This window comes from Lampetra planeri, chromosome 62 (genome assembly GCF_965212315.1).
Source record: "Lampetra planeri chromosome 62, kcLamPlan1.2.h2, whole genome shotgun sequence".
NCBI lineage: Eukaryota > Metazoa > Chordata > Hyperoartia > Petromyzontiformes > Petromyzontidae > Lampetra > Lampetra planeri.
The window spans coordinates 1,424,156-1,446,027 of NC_136168.1; the positions used below are offsets into that span (position 1 = coordinate 1,424,156).

General features: G+C 46.8%; 1 protein-coding gene across 6 annotated transcripts in view; it reads right to left on the reverse strand.

Moving 5' to 3' along the window:
• Positions 1-21,872, reverse strand: part of MCMDC2 (minichromosome maintenance domain containing 2) — a 58,543-nt gene that overhangs the window by 33,770 nt on the left and 2,901 nt on the right. The window contains exons 1-3 of one of the 6 annotated variants that reach the window (XM_078619324.1): positions 12,894-14,059; positions 1,120-1,250; positions 238-297 (exon numbers count right to left, since the gene is read on the reverse strand). In XM_078619324.1, coding sequence (XP_078475450.1) covers positions 238-297; positions 1,120-1,164 — 105 coding nt within the window. In that variant the 5' untranslated portion in view covers positions 1,165-1,250; positions 12,894-14,059. The other 5 variants (XM_078619320.1, XM_078619321.1, XM_078619323.1 and 2 more) reach the window with 5 other exon arrangements.

A 21,872-nucleotide genomic window follows, 5' to 3' on the forward strand; every position in this document is an offset into this window, starting at 1 on the left:
TTATATTTTGTTTTAAGAAGTCACATGCTACCATGCCTTCTTTATTTATCCCATGTTGACATTGCATTGCATCATTTCACATTGCAGCAAAAGTTATTTTAAACATGAGAAACCGTGACAGATATGAGTTTTGTGCTAAAACACGTGGAAGATATTAAGATCTAAGCATTGCTTTATGAAAAAAGTCTTAGGCATAACAATTGTATAAATCTTCAAAAAATGAATGTTATTACAAACCTGGCTTTCACATTCTATGGATTCCATCAAAGAGAGGGCTTTTATGGCTAAAAAGACGACCTGTGAGCACATGGAAAACATACGTAAAACCACGCATTACAGAAGTATGCTAAAACATTTCCGTCGTTTTCAGTCCCCCATGTGAATTTCTCTTGACTGGTACCCAAACAACATACAAAAGCAATATACCATAAAGAAACATACGTAAAGCAATACAAATGTTCCCAAAGCAGAAACATTATAATCATTCATACTCTTAGGTTTTTTTCGGTAAAGTCACGTAGGTAAAAAAATAATACAATTAAAATTAATAAAAGTTATAATAAAAATTACATAATACGGCGTGATTTATTATGTTATTTTTATTATTACTTTTATTAATTTTAATTTTATAAAAAAATTTACCTACGTGACTTTACCGGAAAAAAACCTAAGAGTATGAATCCTTGCAGTCACGAAAGCTTCAAATCTAGAATTATAATCATTGTTATTACCTGCAATATATATGAATCAGAAACATGGATATTGATTAAATAAAATGAAATATTTAACACTGAAAAGTGCCCAAACCATTGGAGAGACACATGCTTGGAATGACACTGAGAGAGGCAGAAAGAGGAACACACGGATTAGAGAACTACACAAGTTAGAGGCATCACATTGACTGGTAACAAGAGTAAACAGGACAGGTCGCTCAATGGAATGATGGCCGGTGATCGGGAACAATGATGTTGTGGCAGCCACAGAAATGGAGCGGTGAAATATACTCGTGTGCAGTTGCTAAATGCAATGTTGCATCGGTGGAACGTGAGACATGGCGACGGATTGGGGAGGCCTTCATCCAACAGTGGATTGATAATGGCTGATGATGATGGTGCCCACCTTCCGAAAAAGGTACATTGCTTGTATTGGCCGATTCAACACCATATTCCCAAGCCTTGCATCAAACTCTGTCAGGTGGCACGGGTTAATCTTCAAGACGAAGCGAAAGACTGCAGCAGACTGCACCGTCTCTGTTGTGCAAATGCAATGGAACACGCAGCGGCTACTTTAGACAGGATACAGAAGAGACAAGGAGCACACGCTGTCTACTTTCAACATTCATACAATCACTGTAGAGATGATCCCTTGACTACAACGTTGATAACATATGTGCAACATTGAAGAGTGAAACACTTCTGGAATGTATATTAGAACATGATTTTGTGTGCTAAAATGGTCTTCACCTGCCCTTGATTGTACTTCATACTTGAAAAACTTTGGACCCACATAGTGTAGGTATATCTCAGTTGCTGGAAAGACAGCGTTTGAGCTGTATTATCTTTGCCATTTCTAAGACACAGAATTCAAAACGTGGAATTTCCCATTGGAAACATGCAATTAGTTAAAATTTGAACAAAATTGTACTTAAGAAAGTGCATACAACTTGTAACTATGTGCATTTATTTTGAGCGGGTGTCATGTATTTAGAAGTCTAGTCATGTATTACAAATGTATACGTTTAGTGTTGAAGAAAATGTACATGTAACTTTTTTGCACCGTGAAATATATTTATCCATTTAATTTAGTCCCTAATACTGGTAGGAACGAAGTGGACCAGCCTACAATAGATTATTTCGTCCGTCCGTCCAATGTCCGATTACGTGTAGCAACATCGCCCCCTACTGAAAACACTTGGTATGACCCTACAAAAACCTTTAGACTCTGAGGCTTTCCTGGCTAAACAAGTGTAACATTCCCTTATAATTCCCTCAGATAGCTTTTAATTAAAACATTTAAATTAATGACGCTTTCCTGGCTAAACACGTGTAACATTCCCTTATAATTTCCTGAGATATCTTTTCATTAAAACTTTGAAATAAAATAAAAAACTCACAGCGCCCTAAAGCCTACAGCTAGGCCTAAAGCCTAGAACTAGGCCTCAAAGTCTCCCTTCGTATCGTACCCCCGCGTGTGTGAAAGGGAGTTAATGTTTAACAATGTTACATTCCCTGATGTTTTAAAATAGAAACATTTACATTTAAAGCTTTTACATTAATAATTAAAACATTTAAATTATACATTAATTAAAACATTGAAATTAAAAATTAACTCACAGCGCCCTAAAGCCTACAGCTAGGCCTAAAACCTAGAACTAGGCCTCAAAATCTCCCTTCGGATCGTCCGATTAGGTGTAGCAACATCGCCCCCTACTGCAAACACTTGGCAGGACCCTACAAAAACCTTTTACTCAGTGGGGCTTTCCTGGCTAAACAAGTGTAATAATACATTATGTTTATATTCTTTGGTTATTCGTTCCTACCAGCCCACCCCGCAGGGTCCTGTTATAACTTTAGTCGTTTAACTGTAAACATTTAATTTTAATAAGGTTGCTGAATAATTTGTAATCATATCTTATTTGGTCCTTGCAAATTTACTTTTTCACCATGTACACGTGTGTATGCTGCTTCCACCTCTGGAGTTAAATTATGCTGCACTATAAAACACAAAAATCTCACTGCCTCTTGGGAGTCTTTTAGGAGGGTCCTGTGTTGGGGTGTTTGGTCAATTCCATATTTATTGATTGGCACTCCTTAAATTATATAAACATTTTCCAGATCAGTGAAACTGAAATGAGACGTAACTTATGACTTGGAGACGGTATTGTGCACTCAGTGGACACAATCATTCCGTTTATAAGAGTGGCGCACTGAACCCCTTTCCAGCAGTGCCACCTATTGGTGAATTAACGACTGGCCCATGCATGAACAATGAGCCACACTATAGTTTATAGCATGCACACCCCCAAATATATAAACGAAAACGCCAATTGCCCGCACTTTTGTAACAACTAAGAGGAGTCACGCTGCAAATTAATCGGACATCTAATTGTCCGTGTTTATCTGCGGGTTTATCTGCGGGTTTGTTGCGTACAAAGTCGTGTTCTGGAAAAAGTGCTGAATATATTTTAAATGCGAGAATGTTTTCCCCTTGTTTCTGGCAACAAAACAGGTGTTAAGATGTTAAAATACCAAACTTAAACCTTTTAGAAGGAATCATGTCTGCATTAACCACAATACTTGTAAGTCAGAATGCAAACAAAAAACGTACTCTGATAATATATGCATTGTCTTTGAAACTGATTGGTCTACACCAGCTTTCTTTTGAGCCTAGTCTCAAAACGGTGTTAGACCAGAGGACGCTAGACCAGAGGACCTTTTGGCGTCCTCTGGTCTAGCATCGTTTTGATACTAGGCTCAAAAGAAAGCTGTCTCTGGTGTGGACCAATCAGTATCAAATACAATGCATATATTTTCAGAGTATGTTTTTTGTTTGCATTCTGACCACAGGTATTGTGGTTAATGCAGACATAAATCCTTGTAAAAGGTTTCAGTTTGGAGTTTTAACAACTTAACACCTGTTTTTTTGCCAGAAAAAAGGGGAAAACCTATTCTCATATTTTGGTACTGGCAAAGGTCCCATATTTTAAATGCTTATATTACCCAGATAAGAGGACTCACTCGGAACATTCCTTCATCCATGCTTAGCCACATTTCACAGATTAAGGTATTTTGTACCCCGCACCTCCGATTAGCACGGTTGGCTACGTGCGGTGCAAAATAAGTTAAAGATACATTGTACTAAGGTGAGTATAACATGACCTGCCAAGTGCCCCCCCCCAGTGGTAGAAATTCTACACTCCCATGGTTGGGACGTGCGCCACGGTGGCAAAATGTTAACTTCCTCGCCCGAGTGAGTCCGATCCCGACCATGACACCCTCCACGTTTAGAATCAACATGCATTCAGAGTAATTGGCTGCAATAAATTTCTACATAAACCAACTTCATTGGGCTCTAATTTGTGGCCAGGTAACTTAAGAAAAATAGCTATACAAGTATAGCACAGTGGGCCTTACCTGGTAAAAAAATAAAGTTAATATAAGGACAACAGCTTGACTGCCCATCAAGTGGTGCAGCCTCACCAGGCGCTACTCATTTCACCATCCATAGAGGGACCCTAGTGAACGAAGATTGTGGGGCTAAGCTAATCCTAGCCACGATTATAACACCGAGTGTGGTGGCGAACGCCTCAAAGCCCAGCAGCGCTTGGTTATAAGAGATCTGTGGACATTCCCACAGCAATTGGACTGTGCTATGTATAGCAGATGAAATACTGCTCAGCAAATGGGTTGTGAACGCAACCGTCGGACCTTTGAGTGTTACCTCAGGGTACAAATGTGCCCAATTGGCATTACACAAAGCAGGAGCAGTCATCGCCCCCTTTCTGCCAGACCAATGACCCAAGTTGCTCTTGCAAATTAGCTGAATCCAGGTCTCTTGAGCCCTCGCATGCGTGGAGAGCTGTCTCCAGGTACGGCTGCTTTGCTTACACATAACCCCTCATTCATGGGATTTGGCCAAACAACCTATTGCAGCAACCTTCCATTGCGGGATCCATTGAGCCTTGAGACTCAATGAGGGTTTTGCAGATTAATAAATGGCGTTAATCCATTGCAGCCATTGGGGTACTAAACATCAATAGCGTGATGAATATACATCGTAAGGCATGTTCGGTGTGCTACATTTACTAGACCGTTGATACATGGATTTCTTCGGTTAAACCAGGGGTCGGCAACCTACGGCTCCGGAGCCGCATGCGGCTCTTTACGGGCTGCTTCTTGACAATATGTACATGAGTACAGTATGTACTCCGATGCATTGCGGCTCTTGAAATACTGAATTTTGTACCGAATTGGAAAGAAATGGCTCTTCTTGTTATTTTGGTTGCCGACCCCTGGGTTAAACCATGAATCCATTAGAATCGCCTCGGCAACATTGCCACTGCTCAACACGCGCCTTCCTACATTCACTCTTGCAGCAATTCTCCTGAGGGATCCATGCAAACATCCAATGAACAATTCCCATTCCGGTAGAGTGTTAATCACGCAAGCTCCATGGCCACATTTGGTCAACCCACTGCACAGTGCGAGGTGGAGCGGGTGACTTGACCATACTTCACCACGCTGGTCAGTCCGGGGTTGGTGAATGTTGGGGAGCGGTAGTCGCTCGCTGCCCTGCAAACCTGGCGACCCGAGTTTGATTCCCGCTCACGGCCTACACCGGTGACGATTATCTGAATCGGTCCTGGACCTCCCCTAGGTCGACTCGGCCTCAAACAAGTACCTGGTGCGGTGTAAACATCGCCAATAGGGTGCTGGTCACCCACCAACCCCCCTCGTGTGTTGTGCCGGCCTTCACAGGTGCTGCTCGCTAACACCACTTGCCCCAACAGTCTGTGGAGGCTACACGGGGGATCTTTGGTGAATGCTGGGAGCCAACAGCAATGCAAGTGGTCACAGCACTGCCCCCCTCCCCTCTGCCGGTATTCACAGCGCGATGGCTGTGAATGGCTGTGAATGCCGCTTCGCGGTGCGGTGCGGGGCGATGCGGCAGCACCGCGGCGAGCGCGGCGGGAAGCGGCGATGAGGGACGCGAGGCCGCCGCCGCGGTCCAGGAATCCGAGCGCCGCCTCCCGCAGGGACCACTGCAGCTCCGCCTCCCCTGCCGCCATGGGAGCCGTGGTGACGTCACCGCGGCGTGCGCGATGACGTATTTCAAAACACTGGCTGTATCTACCAATGGGAAGCCGGCATCTTCCACCACTCGGCGCTCCACCAATGGGAGGCTTCCTGCATTTTACAAACGCCCACATGTGACCGTCACCGCGTATTGGTGAGTATAAGGGTTGTTATTCTTGTTTTTTTCGGTAAAGTCACGTAGAAGGGAAGTAATAAAACAATACAAATATAACAATACAATTCTCACGACGTTTCGATTGCAACACAAGCAATCACCATCAATCGAAACGTGAGAATTGTATTGTTTTATTTTATGATTTCCCTTCTACGTGACTTTACCGAAATAAACAATAATATGAATCCCTGCAGTCACGAAAGCTTTAAATCGAAATTTATTTGGGTTGTGTTGAGAGTGGCCAACAGAGTCGGGTCAGAGCCCACGCTGGAGAAACCAGGAAAGAGATAATAGTTTAGAGAAAGGGACTGAGCCAATGGGGAAGATTATCTCATCTGGAGGAAGAGCTGCCCTCTAAATTGTATATCCAGGTTTTCCTTGCTTTATGTGGATTCGGATTGTGCGACTTCACGTATATTCAGCAAATCTATTTCTATGCAAAATTCGAATTGAATTCACTCATGTGGCTATGTGGTCGGACGTGTGTCAACATTGTGTGTACTTTATGTGCTGCTAGACTGTCTCGTGCGGTGTCTTGTGCGGTGCAATATGGGTTGGGTGACTGCGGTCTATGCTGCATGATTCGCTTTGTGTGCCCTTTTTTAGAATGCATCTACTACCGTATAAAGCAAGGGAAACATGTATATACAGGGTGGCCAAAAAGTCAGGACAGAGGGTTATTATACAGTGGCCCAAACGTCAGGACACAAGGTTATTATAAAGAGTGGCGCAAAATATTTGATATTTTAGGCAATATTTTATCTATTATCACTTGACCTCTTGACCCAAGTAATCAGCACCCGACTGCTCTCCTAAGTCCATGTTTTCCTCTTCTGCCCCATACGAGATGCATCAGCCGTGTTTTATGGACGGCCGCTACATCTGCACCAGTCTTGCTACTACGTTGTCATCCTTGTGTAATAAACGACTGGACCACGATGTCTGGCTCAGTGTCCTTTATTATTCGGTTCGTGCTGTACACCCACACGGCTGTCTTTACTCTGTAGCTTCTCCACGGTGCTGACTCCAATGTCGGCCCGATCCACAACAGCAGCTCCGCTGCTGTTTCTCTCACACAGCCCCCCTTGGCTGTACTCTCTGCTGCTCTTCTCCCTCCGCAGCTCTCACAGCTTCTTGCTCTCTCTCTCTCTCTCCGCAGCTCCTCCTGGCAGCCACACCGCTGCCTCTAACAAGCAGCCCCCTCTCTCTCTCTCTCCGCAGCTCCTCCTGGCAGCCACACCGCTGCCTCTAACACGCAGCCCTCCTGGCTGTCTCCTCCCCAGCTGCACACCACTCCGCAGCTTCCTCTTATCTTCGGGGTTGGCTCCCGATGGCCGTCGGCGCCCCCCCTCTCCACACTTGCCCGCGTGGCCTCACTCTTTTCCGCTCACACCCCGACTGCCTTCCCCTTCCGGTTTACCCGCTTAAAGCCCCGAACCTTCCCCCCACGTCACATGACTCCACCCCCCGTGACGTCACCTCCGGAAGGTCGCTTACGCCCGCATTACACCACCCTCCCCCGTAGAAAAATCCCAGCCGACCTCGGCTGACTAATAGCAAATCGTAATGCGGCGAACCGAGCTTCCCCCCCTAAAGGACACTAAGCATATAATGTAACAACAAGAACAACAACAACGCAATTAACATCAACGAACGTACAAAAGCATGCAATAAATACAACTGTAAGAAAAAAATAACAAGACAGCAACAATCAACGAAACGTAAGCGATTTGGAACGTGTGCGGGTCGCCGGCCCGTCCCGGACGGTCGGCGGCCCACTCGCAGAACGGGAACGCGATGAAAGTCGAGGAATGACAGGGGGTAATCCCCCTGTCGTAGCCGGAAGTCCACCGACGTCCCGTGTCCCTAAAGAGTTAGTCTTGGGCTTGTCCTGTGACCGTGCCCGCAGCTGGGTCGGAAGAGCTGCAGGGCTCGAAGGTCCCGCAGACCTGGCAGGCGTCCTCCGAGCAGGGCCCCTCGTCCCCCGCAATGTCACGGCCGGCCTGTCTGGAACAGGTACGACAGGCGCTCTAGCGAGATCAATGGACGCAGGCAGGGGAGAGTCAGCAGCAACAGACCCCGGCAAGGCAACATTGGGGGATGACGCATCATGTAAGGGAGCAACATATGGTTTCAAGCGCGACGTATGCACAACCCAGCGACGAGACCCAATCTGGACGCGTGCTGACTGTGGGTTGGGAACCGCAATGAGGCGTACGGGACCATGCCAGGGTTTGTGCAATTTCGGCGAGGTCCCCGGACGTACCTGTGGACAATGAAGCCAGGCTAGGTCCCCAACCTTCCAAGGGCACTCCCCCTCAGACCGTCGCGCATATCGCTCGTTCCGGGCCTGGGCTTTGGCCGTAGCCACGCGGGCATTCTCCCGCGCCTCCGTGACTCGGCGAACCGTGTCCTGAATGTATTCAGGAAGTGGTTTACGAGGTCCCTTCACCCCAGTTCCCAATTGCACATCCACCGGCGGCACGTTTTCCCGACCATACATAAGGTAAAACGGCGAATATCCTGTAGCCGCATGAGGCGTCATCCTGTACGCCGAAAGCACCCCGGGGATGTGCAGATCCCAATCTGATTGTTGTTCACTCACGGTATGGCAAAGCATGGCAGACAACGTCCTGTTCAGCCGTTCAACCATACCATCCGTCTGCGGATGGTATGGGGATGTCCGTACTTTCTTAGTCCCAAGGCCCGCGCACACTTCCGCCAATAATTTAGAAGAGAAATTCCTGCCCTGGTCCGTGAGGAGTCTCTCAGGCGCCCCCTTATCCATAATATACCCAAACAAAAAGGCGTCGGTAATGGCCGCGGCCGACTGATCGGGCAACGGCCAGGCCATCGGCCAACGGGAGAGGTACTCAACCCCTACCAGCAAATATTTATTACCCCTCGCCGATGGTGGAAAAGGTCCCAATATGTCCAGCGCCACCAATTCATTGACTCGAGACACCTGAATCGACTGGAGAGGCGGCACGTAAGGATGTTTCGGCGGCTTACGTTGTGCACACGCAGGGCACGCGCGCACGTGCCCTACGACATCTGTCGCCATGCCGTGCCAAAAATAATGACGTTGCAACGTCAACAAGGTCTTCTGCACCCCTAAATGTAAGAGAGTGTCACAATGGAGGGTTCTAATCAACTCGAACCGCAAGGACGTTGGTACCACCAGGCGCCAACGTTCCTGGAACCCCTCCCGCTCATCCGATGCGAATTTAATCGAATAGGGGCAGCATCGCCCGTCTCAATGTGATGGTAAAGCAAGGAAGTGCGGCCCAAATCCAAATCATCGGAGCTGAACACATCGGAATATGTCAACAACAATTTACGCAGCGCACCACGTTGCTCGATGGACAGGGAAGAATTTTCGTCACATAAATGAGCAACCCAACGATCATCCGAACTCCTTGGCTCGGAAACCCCAGCAACAACTCCCCGGCTATGTGGACAATCATGGGTCGCAAACGCCGTAGTGGCATGTGCCACAACCGTACCGGCCGGGACACGGACGTTTTCTCCCCCCGCATTAAGCACCTGTAAAAACGGTAATTGATCCGGCCGGACGATGGTCTGTGCCCCCACTAACGCCAACCCGGTTGATATCGTGGCGGACGGTGACAACAAGACCCCTACTGCTCCTAGCCGATCAGGCAGGGGCTTCCGATACCGCAAGGGTATAAGCATCTGTGTACCAGGTGGGATGTCCACAGATGCGACGGACAGCGCCTGCACTTGTACGGCCGAAGCAGGTCGCCCCCAGGGCGACGGCAGGAACGAGATTTGACGGCCCCCCGGCAGTTCAATACAATTCTCATTGATTTTGATCAAAATGGGCATCTTAGCCAAAAAATCGGTGCCTAACAAACAAGGAACCGCCAAAGATCTCGATATCAACACAACACCCGAGGCCGACACATCCCCAATAGATATCTTAGCATCCACCTGACCCACGATACCCATGCTACCCCCGTTCGCAGCGACGCACGACCCATAAACCGGACGCACAGCCCCCGACGGAATGCCCAACAGATGGAAAATGACATCCGATATAATAGTCGCAGACGCCCCCGAGTCAACCAAAATGCGCACGTCCACACCTTGTATGGACCCCGGTACAGTGGACGAACCCGTAGCGGCCGCGACAACTCTCCGTGCCAATTTGCGCCACTGCGTAACTGAATGAAAAGGCCCCGTCGATGGCCTTTCTTTAACAACAACAATAGGATCGCGCAACACAGGTGGTGGGTGAGGTGGAAAGCCTTGCCGAGTGTCTGGTGCGTGCCGACATGCCTGTTTCGGAGGATCTTTAGCCGACTTGACCGGTGCCGAGGCCTCCTGCTGCGGCGGAGCCGGGAAGCGGGCCCAGCAGTCTCTGGCGTAGTGGCCCCTACGCCCGCAGCGGAAACATTCGGCCTCGTTGCGCCGAAGCGCAGGCCTCGCCTCCTGACGGCCCCGTTCTGGTAGCACCGCGCGCGGTCTCGGCCCGCCGCGTCCCGTCCATGGAGCGGAGGCGGCCGTCAGTTGTTGAGGGCCCCGGTCATCCGGAACATAGACGGCCTGCGCAGGGTTCCACCCCAACGCCTCCCCTTCTTTGACGGGCCCCCCCGTCCACGCCGTCACTTGTTTCCAGCGACGGAGGTTGAATTGCGCATCGAGACACTTAGCAGCCATCCGGGAAGTTAGCTTCTCATGCCCACACACAGGCATGGGGATCCCTAGATCCCGAGACAGCTCCAACATTTTCCCTAATATGAGAGGCTCAAGCAGGTCCTGTGGCGTCTCAGGATAAGCTGCCATGGCCAGCTCCAGCACCGCACCCCTGAACGCCACGGGCGACTCCTCTGGTGCTCGTTGTCGTTGAGCGAATCGCCGATGCGCATCATCTGGTGGCTCATAAGCATCGGCCATTTCTTGAAAAACACCACATAAAGTTGCCTTCTTATCGGTCGCTATGGAACGGAAGAATCGGACAGATTCGTCGTCCAGGAGAGTCGGCAACACCTCCAAAGCCTCCACATCGGTCCATCTTGCTGTGCGTACCGCCGCCAAGAAGCGGCAGGCGAACGCGCTCCAGTCCCCACCGACGGAAAATTCTTTAACTGTTGTAAGGTGGCGACTCCGACTCCTCTTCCCGCCGTCTTCCAATGGTGGTGGTTGTGATGGCAAATTCAAAATGGCGTCGGCCCGCGGCGTGGCCAAGATGGCGGTTTGGCGCCACGGAGCGCGCAAAATGGCGGCCTCTTGCCGCGTGGGCAATGGCGGCGGCAGGACAGGCAACGTGGCGGCCCGCGGAGCACCACTTGCATCATCCATCGTCCCTGGCGCGACGAGATGGCATAGATGCGCCAGGACGTCCTGAAGTGCCTCCAGTTGTACCGCCATCGCTTGCCATCGTTGATCCGCGTCTGATGATGTCGACGGACCCGCCACCGCGCCAACATCCTCCACTCCCGTTCCCGTGGTCGCCTCAGCCGGGCTCTCCTCCACCACCCCAACAGGATCCGCGGTTGGAGGGAGTTCGTCGTCGTCGGACGAAGAAGCCGATGCAGGCGCCGGATTAACTTTCTTCCTCACTTGTTTCGACATGCCGTTGCACTTCCGACACCAGTGTAATAAACGACTGGACCACGATGTCTGGCTCAGTGTCCTTTATTATTCGGTTCGTGCTGTACACCCACACGGCTGTCTTTACTCTGTAGCTTCTCCACGGTGCTGACTCCAATGTCGGCCCGATCCACAACAGCAGCTCCGCTGCTGTTTCTCTCACACAGCCCCCCTTGGCTGTACTCTCTGCTGCTCTTCTCCCTCCGCAGCTCTCACAGCTTCTTGCTCTCTCTCTCTCTCTCCGCAGCTCCTCCTGGCAGCCACACCGCTGCCTCTAACAAGCAGCCCCCTCTCTCTCTCTCTCCGCAGCTCCTCCTGGCAGCCACACCGCTGCCTCTAACACGCAGCCCTCCTGGCTGTCTCCTCCCCAGCTGCACACCACTCCGCAGCTTCCTCTTATCTTCGGGGTTGGCTCCCGATGGCCGTCGGCGCCCCCCCTCTCCACACTTGCCCGCGTGGCCTCACTCTTTTCCGCTCACACCCCGACTGCCTTCCCCTTCCGGTTTACCCGCTTAAAGCCCCGAACCTTCCCCCCACGTCACATGACTCCACCCCCCGTGACGTCACCTCCGGAAGGTCGCTTACGCCCGCATTACACCTGTACTGAAGCTGTGCAACGACCTCCAGCTGGATGTGGCCAAATCCCACCGGGTAATGTCCTTTTTAGGACATTTACATGGACGATAATGACATCAGAAAGCGACAGCTTTACACGCTAAAGCTCTCTTGCCTCATTTTCAGAGGTTAGTCATTTGCACACTTATTCAATCACTCATTCACTCACCTCTCATTGCTCCCTCACACTCTCTTACTTGCGTATTAACTTGCTTGATCACCCCCACGTGCATTATTATGTTCTCTCAAGCCCATTTACTTTATAAAGTCAACTTATCTCTAACTTGTGTTCATTCATGTGCTCCTATGTCTGCCCCACCATATCACTAGTCAGTTGCTTAACTTCTCCCAAATTAAATAATTTATTCATTTCTCTTTTAATCAGTCACTAATTCCACTCTTAAATCATTTCTCATTCTCACCCATCTTGTCATCCCTACCTCATGTCTCTCAATCTTTTGATTCACTCATTGTTTTTTTTCCTTCTATTTTTGGGTTCCGCTTCAATTTCCTGAAGTTACTCTCAGTTCTTTGGCTCTTTCGGTAAATTCACGTAGATAGGTTCAAAGACAATAACAAAAAACTTCAACGTTTTGATCACAACTCAAGCGATCGTCATCGGGAGGAAATAAACTCCTTAAAAAAAGTTGTTTTAAAAACAACGGTTTTATTCACAACTTTGTTTAACTCACCCTCGAGAAGTACGTCAATGATCCGGCGCCTGCTCCCACATCAACGCCTACTTGAATAAATTGATTACTTCCGTAACTCGTTCACACGGAGCAGGCATGCCTGAGACACGCGGCGCCTGCTTTTTGTGCGAGACGATTCGACAGTTTAGGGACCGCGGCGTTTTTGACCTACACAAAAATATAGAATTAATAAGGTGTCTATACTAAAATTGTAATTGCTTGAAATGAGCCAATTCATTGATAAATTCATGCCAATTCTGAGTACGTTTGCAAAATTTGAAATTGATTGGACAACAGGAAGTAGACAAACTTTTGATTACAATATTTGACCACGACAAACAGGAGTGAAGTTAAATAAAACTGTTGAAGATAAATTGCTTAAAGAAAGTTTTTTTTTTAAAACAACGGTTTTATTTTAAAGTGCACTAGAAAGTAAATAACTCAATTGGACAACGGGAAGTGAACGAGATCTTGATTACAAGAATTGACCACGACATACAAACAGAGTAATTAAGTTTAATAAGTCGATTGGACAACGGGAACTGGACGACATTTTGATTACAAGATTTTACCACGACATACAGAGGAATGAAGTTTAATAACTTTTTTTCACAACGTCGTTTAACTCGCTGTCGAGAAGTACGTCAATGATGCGGCATTTTTACCTACCCAAATACATATTTAATTAATAAGCCGCCCATAAATGGTTAATTGCTTTAAAAGAGCCAATTAATTGATAAATTGATGCCGATTTTGATACAGGCCTGCATTGTCACCGGATCTGAGTACTTGTGCAAAATTTGAAATTCATTGGACAACAGGAAGTAGACAAAAAATTGATTACAAGATTTGACCACGACAAACATGAATCAAGTTAAGTAAAACCGTTGAAAAGATGACGATCGATTGAGTTTTGATGGAAACGTCATAGTTTTTTGTTATTTACTGTTATTTTCTTTGAACCTATCTACGTGACTTTACCGAAAGACCCAAAGAATACGAATTCCTGCAGTCATGAAAGCTGTAAGTCAACATTTACTCTCAGTTTTTTGGGTTTCCCTAAATCTGAGGTAACCCTGTCAGTTTATTGCATTGTGTACATGTGTAGTGAGTTCAACTGAGTCACAGACGTACTCTTGGAGGCAACACATTTATTTAACACCAACACACGGAGTAACTGCCCCTTAGTGTAGTTACCACCTATGGTGGTAACTACACTAATTACAACGTAACTAGCTACAACAGACCAGACCACGTGTCGTGCCGACTCAGCTCATCCAGCAGTGGAGGGGCCTGCAGCTGCCGCTGAGCGAGAGAAACAGAGAGCCGTGTGTATGACACGCCCACACTCAAACACCCACAACTCATCGCCCAGCAGGGAACCAAGGCATAATCGGTACAAGAAACGCACCACCTCAGCGTCTGCTTAACACAAAGAGTTGAGCAAGGAGACAATCCACCCGCACACACATTACGCACATGTCGGGACTAATAAGAGTACTCCAAAATTTATCCTTGTGTTTTGAACGGGGCCATCCTGAGGTGGTGCGCGAAATCTTAGTTGATCGTGAAAAGCATTGCTACGCATTGAGTTACGTGGATATGGTCTTTAGAAGTATTTTAGTCATTCTTTTTAATTGCATAACTGTACCAATAAATTCATTGATGAAACTAAACATTTAGAAACATCAATTTTACGATTATACACATTCACAGGGAGACTATTGTGTTGAAATCTTTCTTTGATCATAGAATCTTGCCCGCGAATTTATTAAAGCCTTAGCCAATTGATAAGCATTCGCTAGACAAGCAGGCGCACTGCCACACACCATTTTTCCAAGACATTTAGTTAATTGTATAATCTTACCAATGAATTCATTGAGGTATACTTTTGCTTTCGGCACATGTTTCTTTATTACTGTTCGTATAAATATTCTTCTTGGTTCTTTCGGTAAAGTCACGAAGAAGGAAAATAATAAAATAAAATAAAAAACAATAAAATAATTCTCACGTTTCGGCCACAACGCAAGCAGCCGTCTTCAGGTGGAGAACAGGTCTGTCGAGAAGGTAGAGTCTGAATGGCACGCCCAAGGCTTGGAGCAACTATTTATGCTGGGATGGAGGGGCGAAGAGCGTCTTGACAAAATAATTTGCATATCGAGGAATTTAGCATATTTATGGGAAATGCAAATATGCGATTAGTACTACTTGTGAAATGCGTAGGAGGTTTGGCGAGAGGTTTAATGTCATTATGCCCATGCGATATGCAGGATTAGCAGTATCAAAGGGAGGGAGTAAGGTTAGAATTAATAAAGGGAAGGAATGTTAATAATATGGCGCCGCAGCAACTAATATGCTTATAGACTATACATTGTAATATTACACTATGTATTATTCTACCCAACCAACTGTATACCACACTGCTATATATTCACTAAAATTACGATACTATATATTTTCTTATACATTGTATTAAACATTACACTTTAATACTATTTATTATTATACAATATGCTATACACTATACCATTGACCGTCGCGTGAAAGGTACTAAGAGGAAGCAACGAAATATGTCAAGAAGGATCCTTTGAGGAGCCTTTCAAGACCATCACCTTAACCTACATTGCTGGGGTCACAAAAAAGATCTCCGAAATCCTGATAAAACACAAGATCCAGGTCCGATTCAACACAGTACATAAAATCCGTGATCTGGTCCCGTCTGTAAAATATGTGGTTCCAGACATACAGTACCCTGGCGTCTACAAACTAAGTTGCCTCTGTGGTAGCAGTTACATTGGAGAAACCAAACGACATGTCTCGGACCGCATCCGTGAACATAAAGCAGACTTGAAACACGGTAGGACAAACACATCAGCCGTGGCAGATCACTGTTACAATTCAGTGGGCTCACATGATATTGACTTCTCCAATACAGAGGTTCTCTGCAAGCCATCTGGCTACCATAAGTGATTCGTTCATGAGGCGATCCACATATACAAACACAGAGACAATTTCAACCGAGAAGATGGATTCTGGCTTAGCAATCATTGGAAGGACGTAATAAACCATTTCGGATCTTAACTGATTGTGTTCACGTTTACGGTGACTTTCAGACCGCGTTCCTCTCACTGGCATTGTATTCTTTTCAGGGAATGGATTCTTTGCTCCGCTGCAAGTTTCCAATCACTACTCTCCCATTGACATATTTCGTTGCTTCCTCTTAGTATCTTTCACACGACGGTCAATGGTACAGTGAATAATAACAAATAGTATAAAATGTATATGCTTAATACAATGTACAAAGTAATATATAGTATCGTAATTGTATAGTGCACATACAGCAGTGTGATATACATTAGGGTGGGTAGAATAATACATAGTGTAATATTACAATGTATAAGGTTTAGGGTGGTTTATAGCAATACAGTATATAATTTAATGTTGGGTTTGTCTATGGCAGTATATAGTACGGTGTAGACTCGTGTGATGTTAGAGAATGAAGTTTAGATGGAAGCATATAATATTTTTTTACGACGTAGAATTGTAATGTATTACTTACTGTTAGTAACTCAGCTTATTGTAGAGTATATTTAGTATACTGATGATACTATGTAGTTTTTACTTTAGTTGTTTACGTGGTGGTTTTAGTTACTGCAGCTACATACTATTAACACTCCTTCCCTTTATTAATGCTACCCCTATCCCCTCCCTTTGATGCTGCTAATCTTGCATAATGCACGGGCATAAGTAGTACTAATCACATACCTGCATTTCCCATATCCCCTCCCTTTGATGCTGCTAATCCTGCGTAATGCACGGGCATAAGTAGTACTAATCACATACCTGCATTTCCAATATCCCCTCCCTTTGATGCTGATAATCCTGCATAATGCACGGGCATAAGTAGTACTAATCACATACCTGCATTTCCCATAAATATTCTAAATTCCTCTTGATATGCAAATTCCTTTGTCAAGGCGCTCTTCCCCCTCCAACCCAGCTTAAATATACGCTGCCAAGCCTGGTGGTGTTCATTCAGACGCTGTCTTTCTGACAGACCTGTTCTTCACCTGGGGACGGCTGCTTGCGTTGTGGCCAAAACGTCGTGAGAATAATTTATGATTTTTATTATTTTATTATTTCCATTCTACGTGACTTTACCGAAAGAACCAAGAAGATGAATCCCTCCAGTCACGAAAGCTTTAAATCGAGACCCTGTCCGTGTTGCACCGACGACGTCGACCGAGACTACTGTCCAACCACGCGATGATTGGGTGAAGGCAGCGACGACAACAGCAACGACGAGACGAGTCCACTCCCAGAACCGGCAGCCCGGAGCTCTCGTTCTCCACTGCTTATATTCCACTCAGTGCGGCTTGGCTCGGTCCTAGCCACGCCTCCCTTCTTGAACCCACCAGAGGGTTCCAGTGGCTTCCCCACGAGGTCTACCATGACCTTTGCCCCAGTTCCTCCGCCCTGCCGGCACACCCGTGTATTTGCCCAACAGCGCGTGCGCTAAGTGTCCACCTGCAGTTGCAGATGCTGTACAACAGTCAGCGCTATGTCACTATACATGCAACACTCAAAACAAAAAGTGGCGGAGACTCGGCTGACACTCATAACTTGCTAAACTTTCAGTGGAAACCCGAACTCTCGCTGTCCCACGAGCTTCTCATTTGCGGCCTGCCTTCTGGCTGAATTCCCTTTTGGCGCTTCCCACGCTTAAACGTAACCTGCATGGGTGTGGGCATGCTGGCCTTCCTTTTGCTTGAGGCCATACCCAATTGAGCTTCCACAGGGTGTTCGTTCTCTCTCCCGTACATAAAATAAAATGGGGAGAATCCCGTCGAGGCATGTGGAGCTATCCTGTATGCGACCAGGACTCCGGAGATGCGTAAATCCCAGTCTGACTGCGTGTCGTTGACCACCTGGCACAGCATTGATGTTAGGGTCCTGTGCAGGCGTTCTACCATCCCGTCTTTCTGAGGATGATAGGGCGATGTCCTAATTTTCTTTGTGCCCCGGGAGTTGTACACCTCCCGTAATAAATTAGATGAAAAATTTCGCCCCTGATCTGTGAGAAGTTGTCCAGGAGCTCCCTTTATCCATCACATAACCATGCAAAAATGCATATGAAATGGATGCGGCTGACTGGTCCGGTAGAGGCCATGCCATTAGCCACTGGGAAAAATATTCCACTCCGACCAAGATACATTTATTTCCCCTCTGGGTGACCTGAAACGGCCCCAGAATGTCAAGCGCGACTAGCTCGTTAACACGAGACACCGTGATGGATTGTAACGCAGGCTAAGACTTCCTCGACGGTGATTTGCGGTGTGCACAGTCAGTACAACCTTTGACGAGGTGGTACACATCAAAGGTTTGTACACGAAGCCATCCAGATATACAAACACAGACATAACTTCAACCGTGATGATGGGTACAAACTGAGTAATCATTGCAAAGATGTTATTAACCATGTTAACAAGATTTAACTACACATATTTGTACCATCTTATTTGACAGATACTATTCTACTTTACCGAGTGTTGACATCCCCAGCGTTTAACAGTACTGCTTTCTTTTATGCTTGTTATCAGCTAACACCCACCACAACCCTGGGTCGATGTGCACCATTGTTCTCTTTTAGCCCCCCCCCCCCCACCGTGCCATTCCCTGGCTACCACATTCAGATAAGCCCCTTCCCCTTAACTTGTATTTAAGAGCTTGTCTCTTGGATTTTTCCTCACTTGATACAGTAAATTTAGCTGTGACGGTCCCACCTGATGACAGAGACTTGTGTTGCCTCCGAAACGTCGTGATTTATTATTTGATTTCTATTATTTCAAATTTTTATTTATTTAAATTTTTACCTACGTGACTTTACCGAAAAAACCTAAGAGTATGAATCCTTGCAGTCACGAAAGCTTCAAATCTAGAATTAAAGTGGTACACATCATCCGTCATACTTAGCCAATAGAAATCCCGCTTCAATGTTAACAACGTTTTGCGGACTCGGAGGTGCATTCGTTTTTCGTGCACCACCCATATGACTTTTCCCCGTAGGGCAGTGGGCACCACCATACAATAGCGCTGCAGCTCCTCATTCGAACCTCATTAAAAGACCTTCATTAAGAACTATAAGGGACACGCCCGCTGGGACAGTCTTGCTGCCTCTAGTCCCAACGCGGTGCCACAAATTTAATCATAAGACTTCCTCTGTCTGCAGCCGTCCCCACTCAGCATGTGTGAGGCCCAACGTACCGCCCCTATGTGCAGCCACCTGACTGGTGCTGTGTCGCCTGACCCCGCCACCACCTGTGGTGATCCAGCCACAGATGGCTTACACCTGCCAGCACCCTTTGAACACGCACACAGCTCGCTCGGTGGCAGGCGGGACAGCGCATCTGCGGTGCAGTGCCTCAAACCCTTCCTGTAGGTTACTGTAAAGGAATCCTCCTGCAGTATTTCCAGCCAGTGAGAAAGCTGGCCGGATGGCTGGTCAACATTCAAGGAGTATTGGAGGGCCACGTGGTCTGTGGGGGCAACAAAGTCACTCCCATAAAGATATGGCCTATACAGTTGGATAAAATGAACCATGGCCAACAGTTCTCTGCGTGTCACACAGTAGCGCTGTTCCGCGGGGGATAACATGTGGCTACCATTCGCAATAACTCTTTCCACGCCATGCACGACCTGGGACAGCACAGCTCCTATACCTATGTCGCTGGCATCCGTGTCCAGGATGAACTGTAGAGAGAAATCTGGGTAGCTGAGAGGAGGTGCATTAGCGAGGACGTCCAGCAATGCGACAAATGCAGCCTCCTCCCCTCACCGGCCTTTAGTGGTCAGCGCATGGAGTGGCTTGGCGATCGTGGCAACCCTCGGGACAAACCGGTAATAGTACGACGCGAACCCGACAAAGCTGCACACCTCACCCACTGACTTTAGGGTTGGCCATTTGCGCACACACGCCATTTTGTCAAGGTCTGTGGCTATCCCGGATGCACAAACAACATGGCCCAAATACAGCACAAATGTTTGCAAGAGGAGGCACTTTTGCGGTTTGAATTTAAGATTGGCTGCCCGCACTCTGACAAACGCTGACCATAATCTCAGCAAGTGCTCTTTGAAGGTGAGTCTGAACATAATAACATCGTCCAGATAAATGAGTCACGAATCTCATTTCAGACCTGCAAAGACCAATTCCATCACCTGTTGAAACGTGACTGGAGCTGAATACAGCCCCATAGGAAGACAGTTAAATTGGGGAAAAAAACCCTTGGGACGTCCAGAACGCAGTTTTAGGTTTTGATTCCTCGTCCAGGGGCAGCTGCCAGAACCCTAAGAAATCGAGGGTCGAGAAGAACTGGACACCAGACAGTGCATCCAGGGAGTGGATACAGTGAGGGGAAAAAAGTATTTGATCCCCTGCTGATTTTGTAGGTTTACCCACTGACAAAAAAATGATCAGTCTATAATTTTAATGGTAGGTTTATTTGAACAGTGAGAGACAGAATAACAACAACAAAATCCAGAAAAACGCATGTTAAAAATGTTATAAATTGATTTGCATTTTAATGAGGGAAATAAATATTTGACCCTTCTGCACAATATGACTTAGTACTTGGTGGCAAACCCTTTTTGGCAATCACAGAGGTCAGACGTTTCTTGTAGTTGGCCACCAGGTTTGCACACATCTCAGGGATTTTGTCCCACTCCTCTTTGCAGACCTTCTCCAAGTCATTAAGGTTTCGAGGCTGACGTTTGGCAACTCAAACCTTCAGCTCCCTCCACAGATTTTCTATGGGATGAAAGTCTGGATACTGGCTAGGCCACTCCAGGACCTTAATGTGCTTCTTCTTGAGCCACTCCTTTGTTGCCTTGGCCGTGTGTTTTGGGTCATTGTCATGCTGGAATACCCATCTACGACCCATTTTCAATGCCTTGGCTGAGGGAAGGAGGTTCTCACCCAAGATTTGACGGTACATGGCCCCGTCCATCGTCCCTTTGATGCGGTGAAGTTGTCCTGTCCCCTTAGCAGAAAACCACCCTCAAAGCATAATGTTTCCACCTCCATGTTTGACGGTGGGGATGGTGTTCTTGGGGTCATAGGCAGCATTCCTCCTCCTCCAAACACGGCGAGTTGAGTTGATGCCAAAGAGCTCCATTTTGGGCTCATCTGACCACAACACTTTCACCCAGTTATCCTCTGAATCATTCAGATGTTCATTGGCAAACTTCAGACGGGCATGTATATGTGCTTTCTTGAGCAGGGGGACCTTGCGGGCGCTGCAGGATTTCAGTCCTTCACGGCGTAGTGTGTTACCAACTGTTTTCTTGATGACTATGGTCCCAGCTGCCTTGAGATCATTGACAAGATCCTCCCGTGTAGTTCTGGGCTGATTCCTCACCGTTCTCATGATCATTGCAACTCCACGAGGTGAGATCTTGCATGGAGCCCCAGGCCGAGGGAGATTGACAGTTCTTTTGTGTTTCTTCCATTTGCGAATAATCGCACCAACTGTTGTCACCTTCTCATCAAGCTCCTTGGCGATGGTCTTGTAGCCAATTCCAGCCTTGTGTAGATCTACAATCTTGTCCCTGACATCCTTGGAGAGCTCTTTGGTCTTGGCCATGGTGGAAAGTTTGGAATCTGATTGATCGATTGCTTCTGTGAACAGGTGTCTTTTATACAGGTAACAAGCTGAGATTAGGAGCACTCCCTTTAAGAGTGTGCTCCTAATCTCAGCTCGTTACCTGTATAAAAGACACCTGGGAGCCAGAAATATTTCTGATTGAGAGGGGGTCAAATACTTATTTCCCTCATTAAAATGCAAATCAATTTATAAAATTTTTTACATGCGTTTTTCTGGATTGTGTTGTTGTTATTCTGTCTCTCACTGTTCAAATAAACCTACCATTAAAATTATAGACTAATAATTTCTTTGTCAGTGGGCAAACGTACAAAATCAGCAG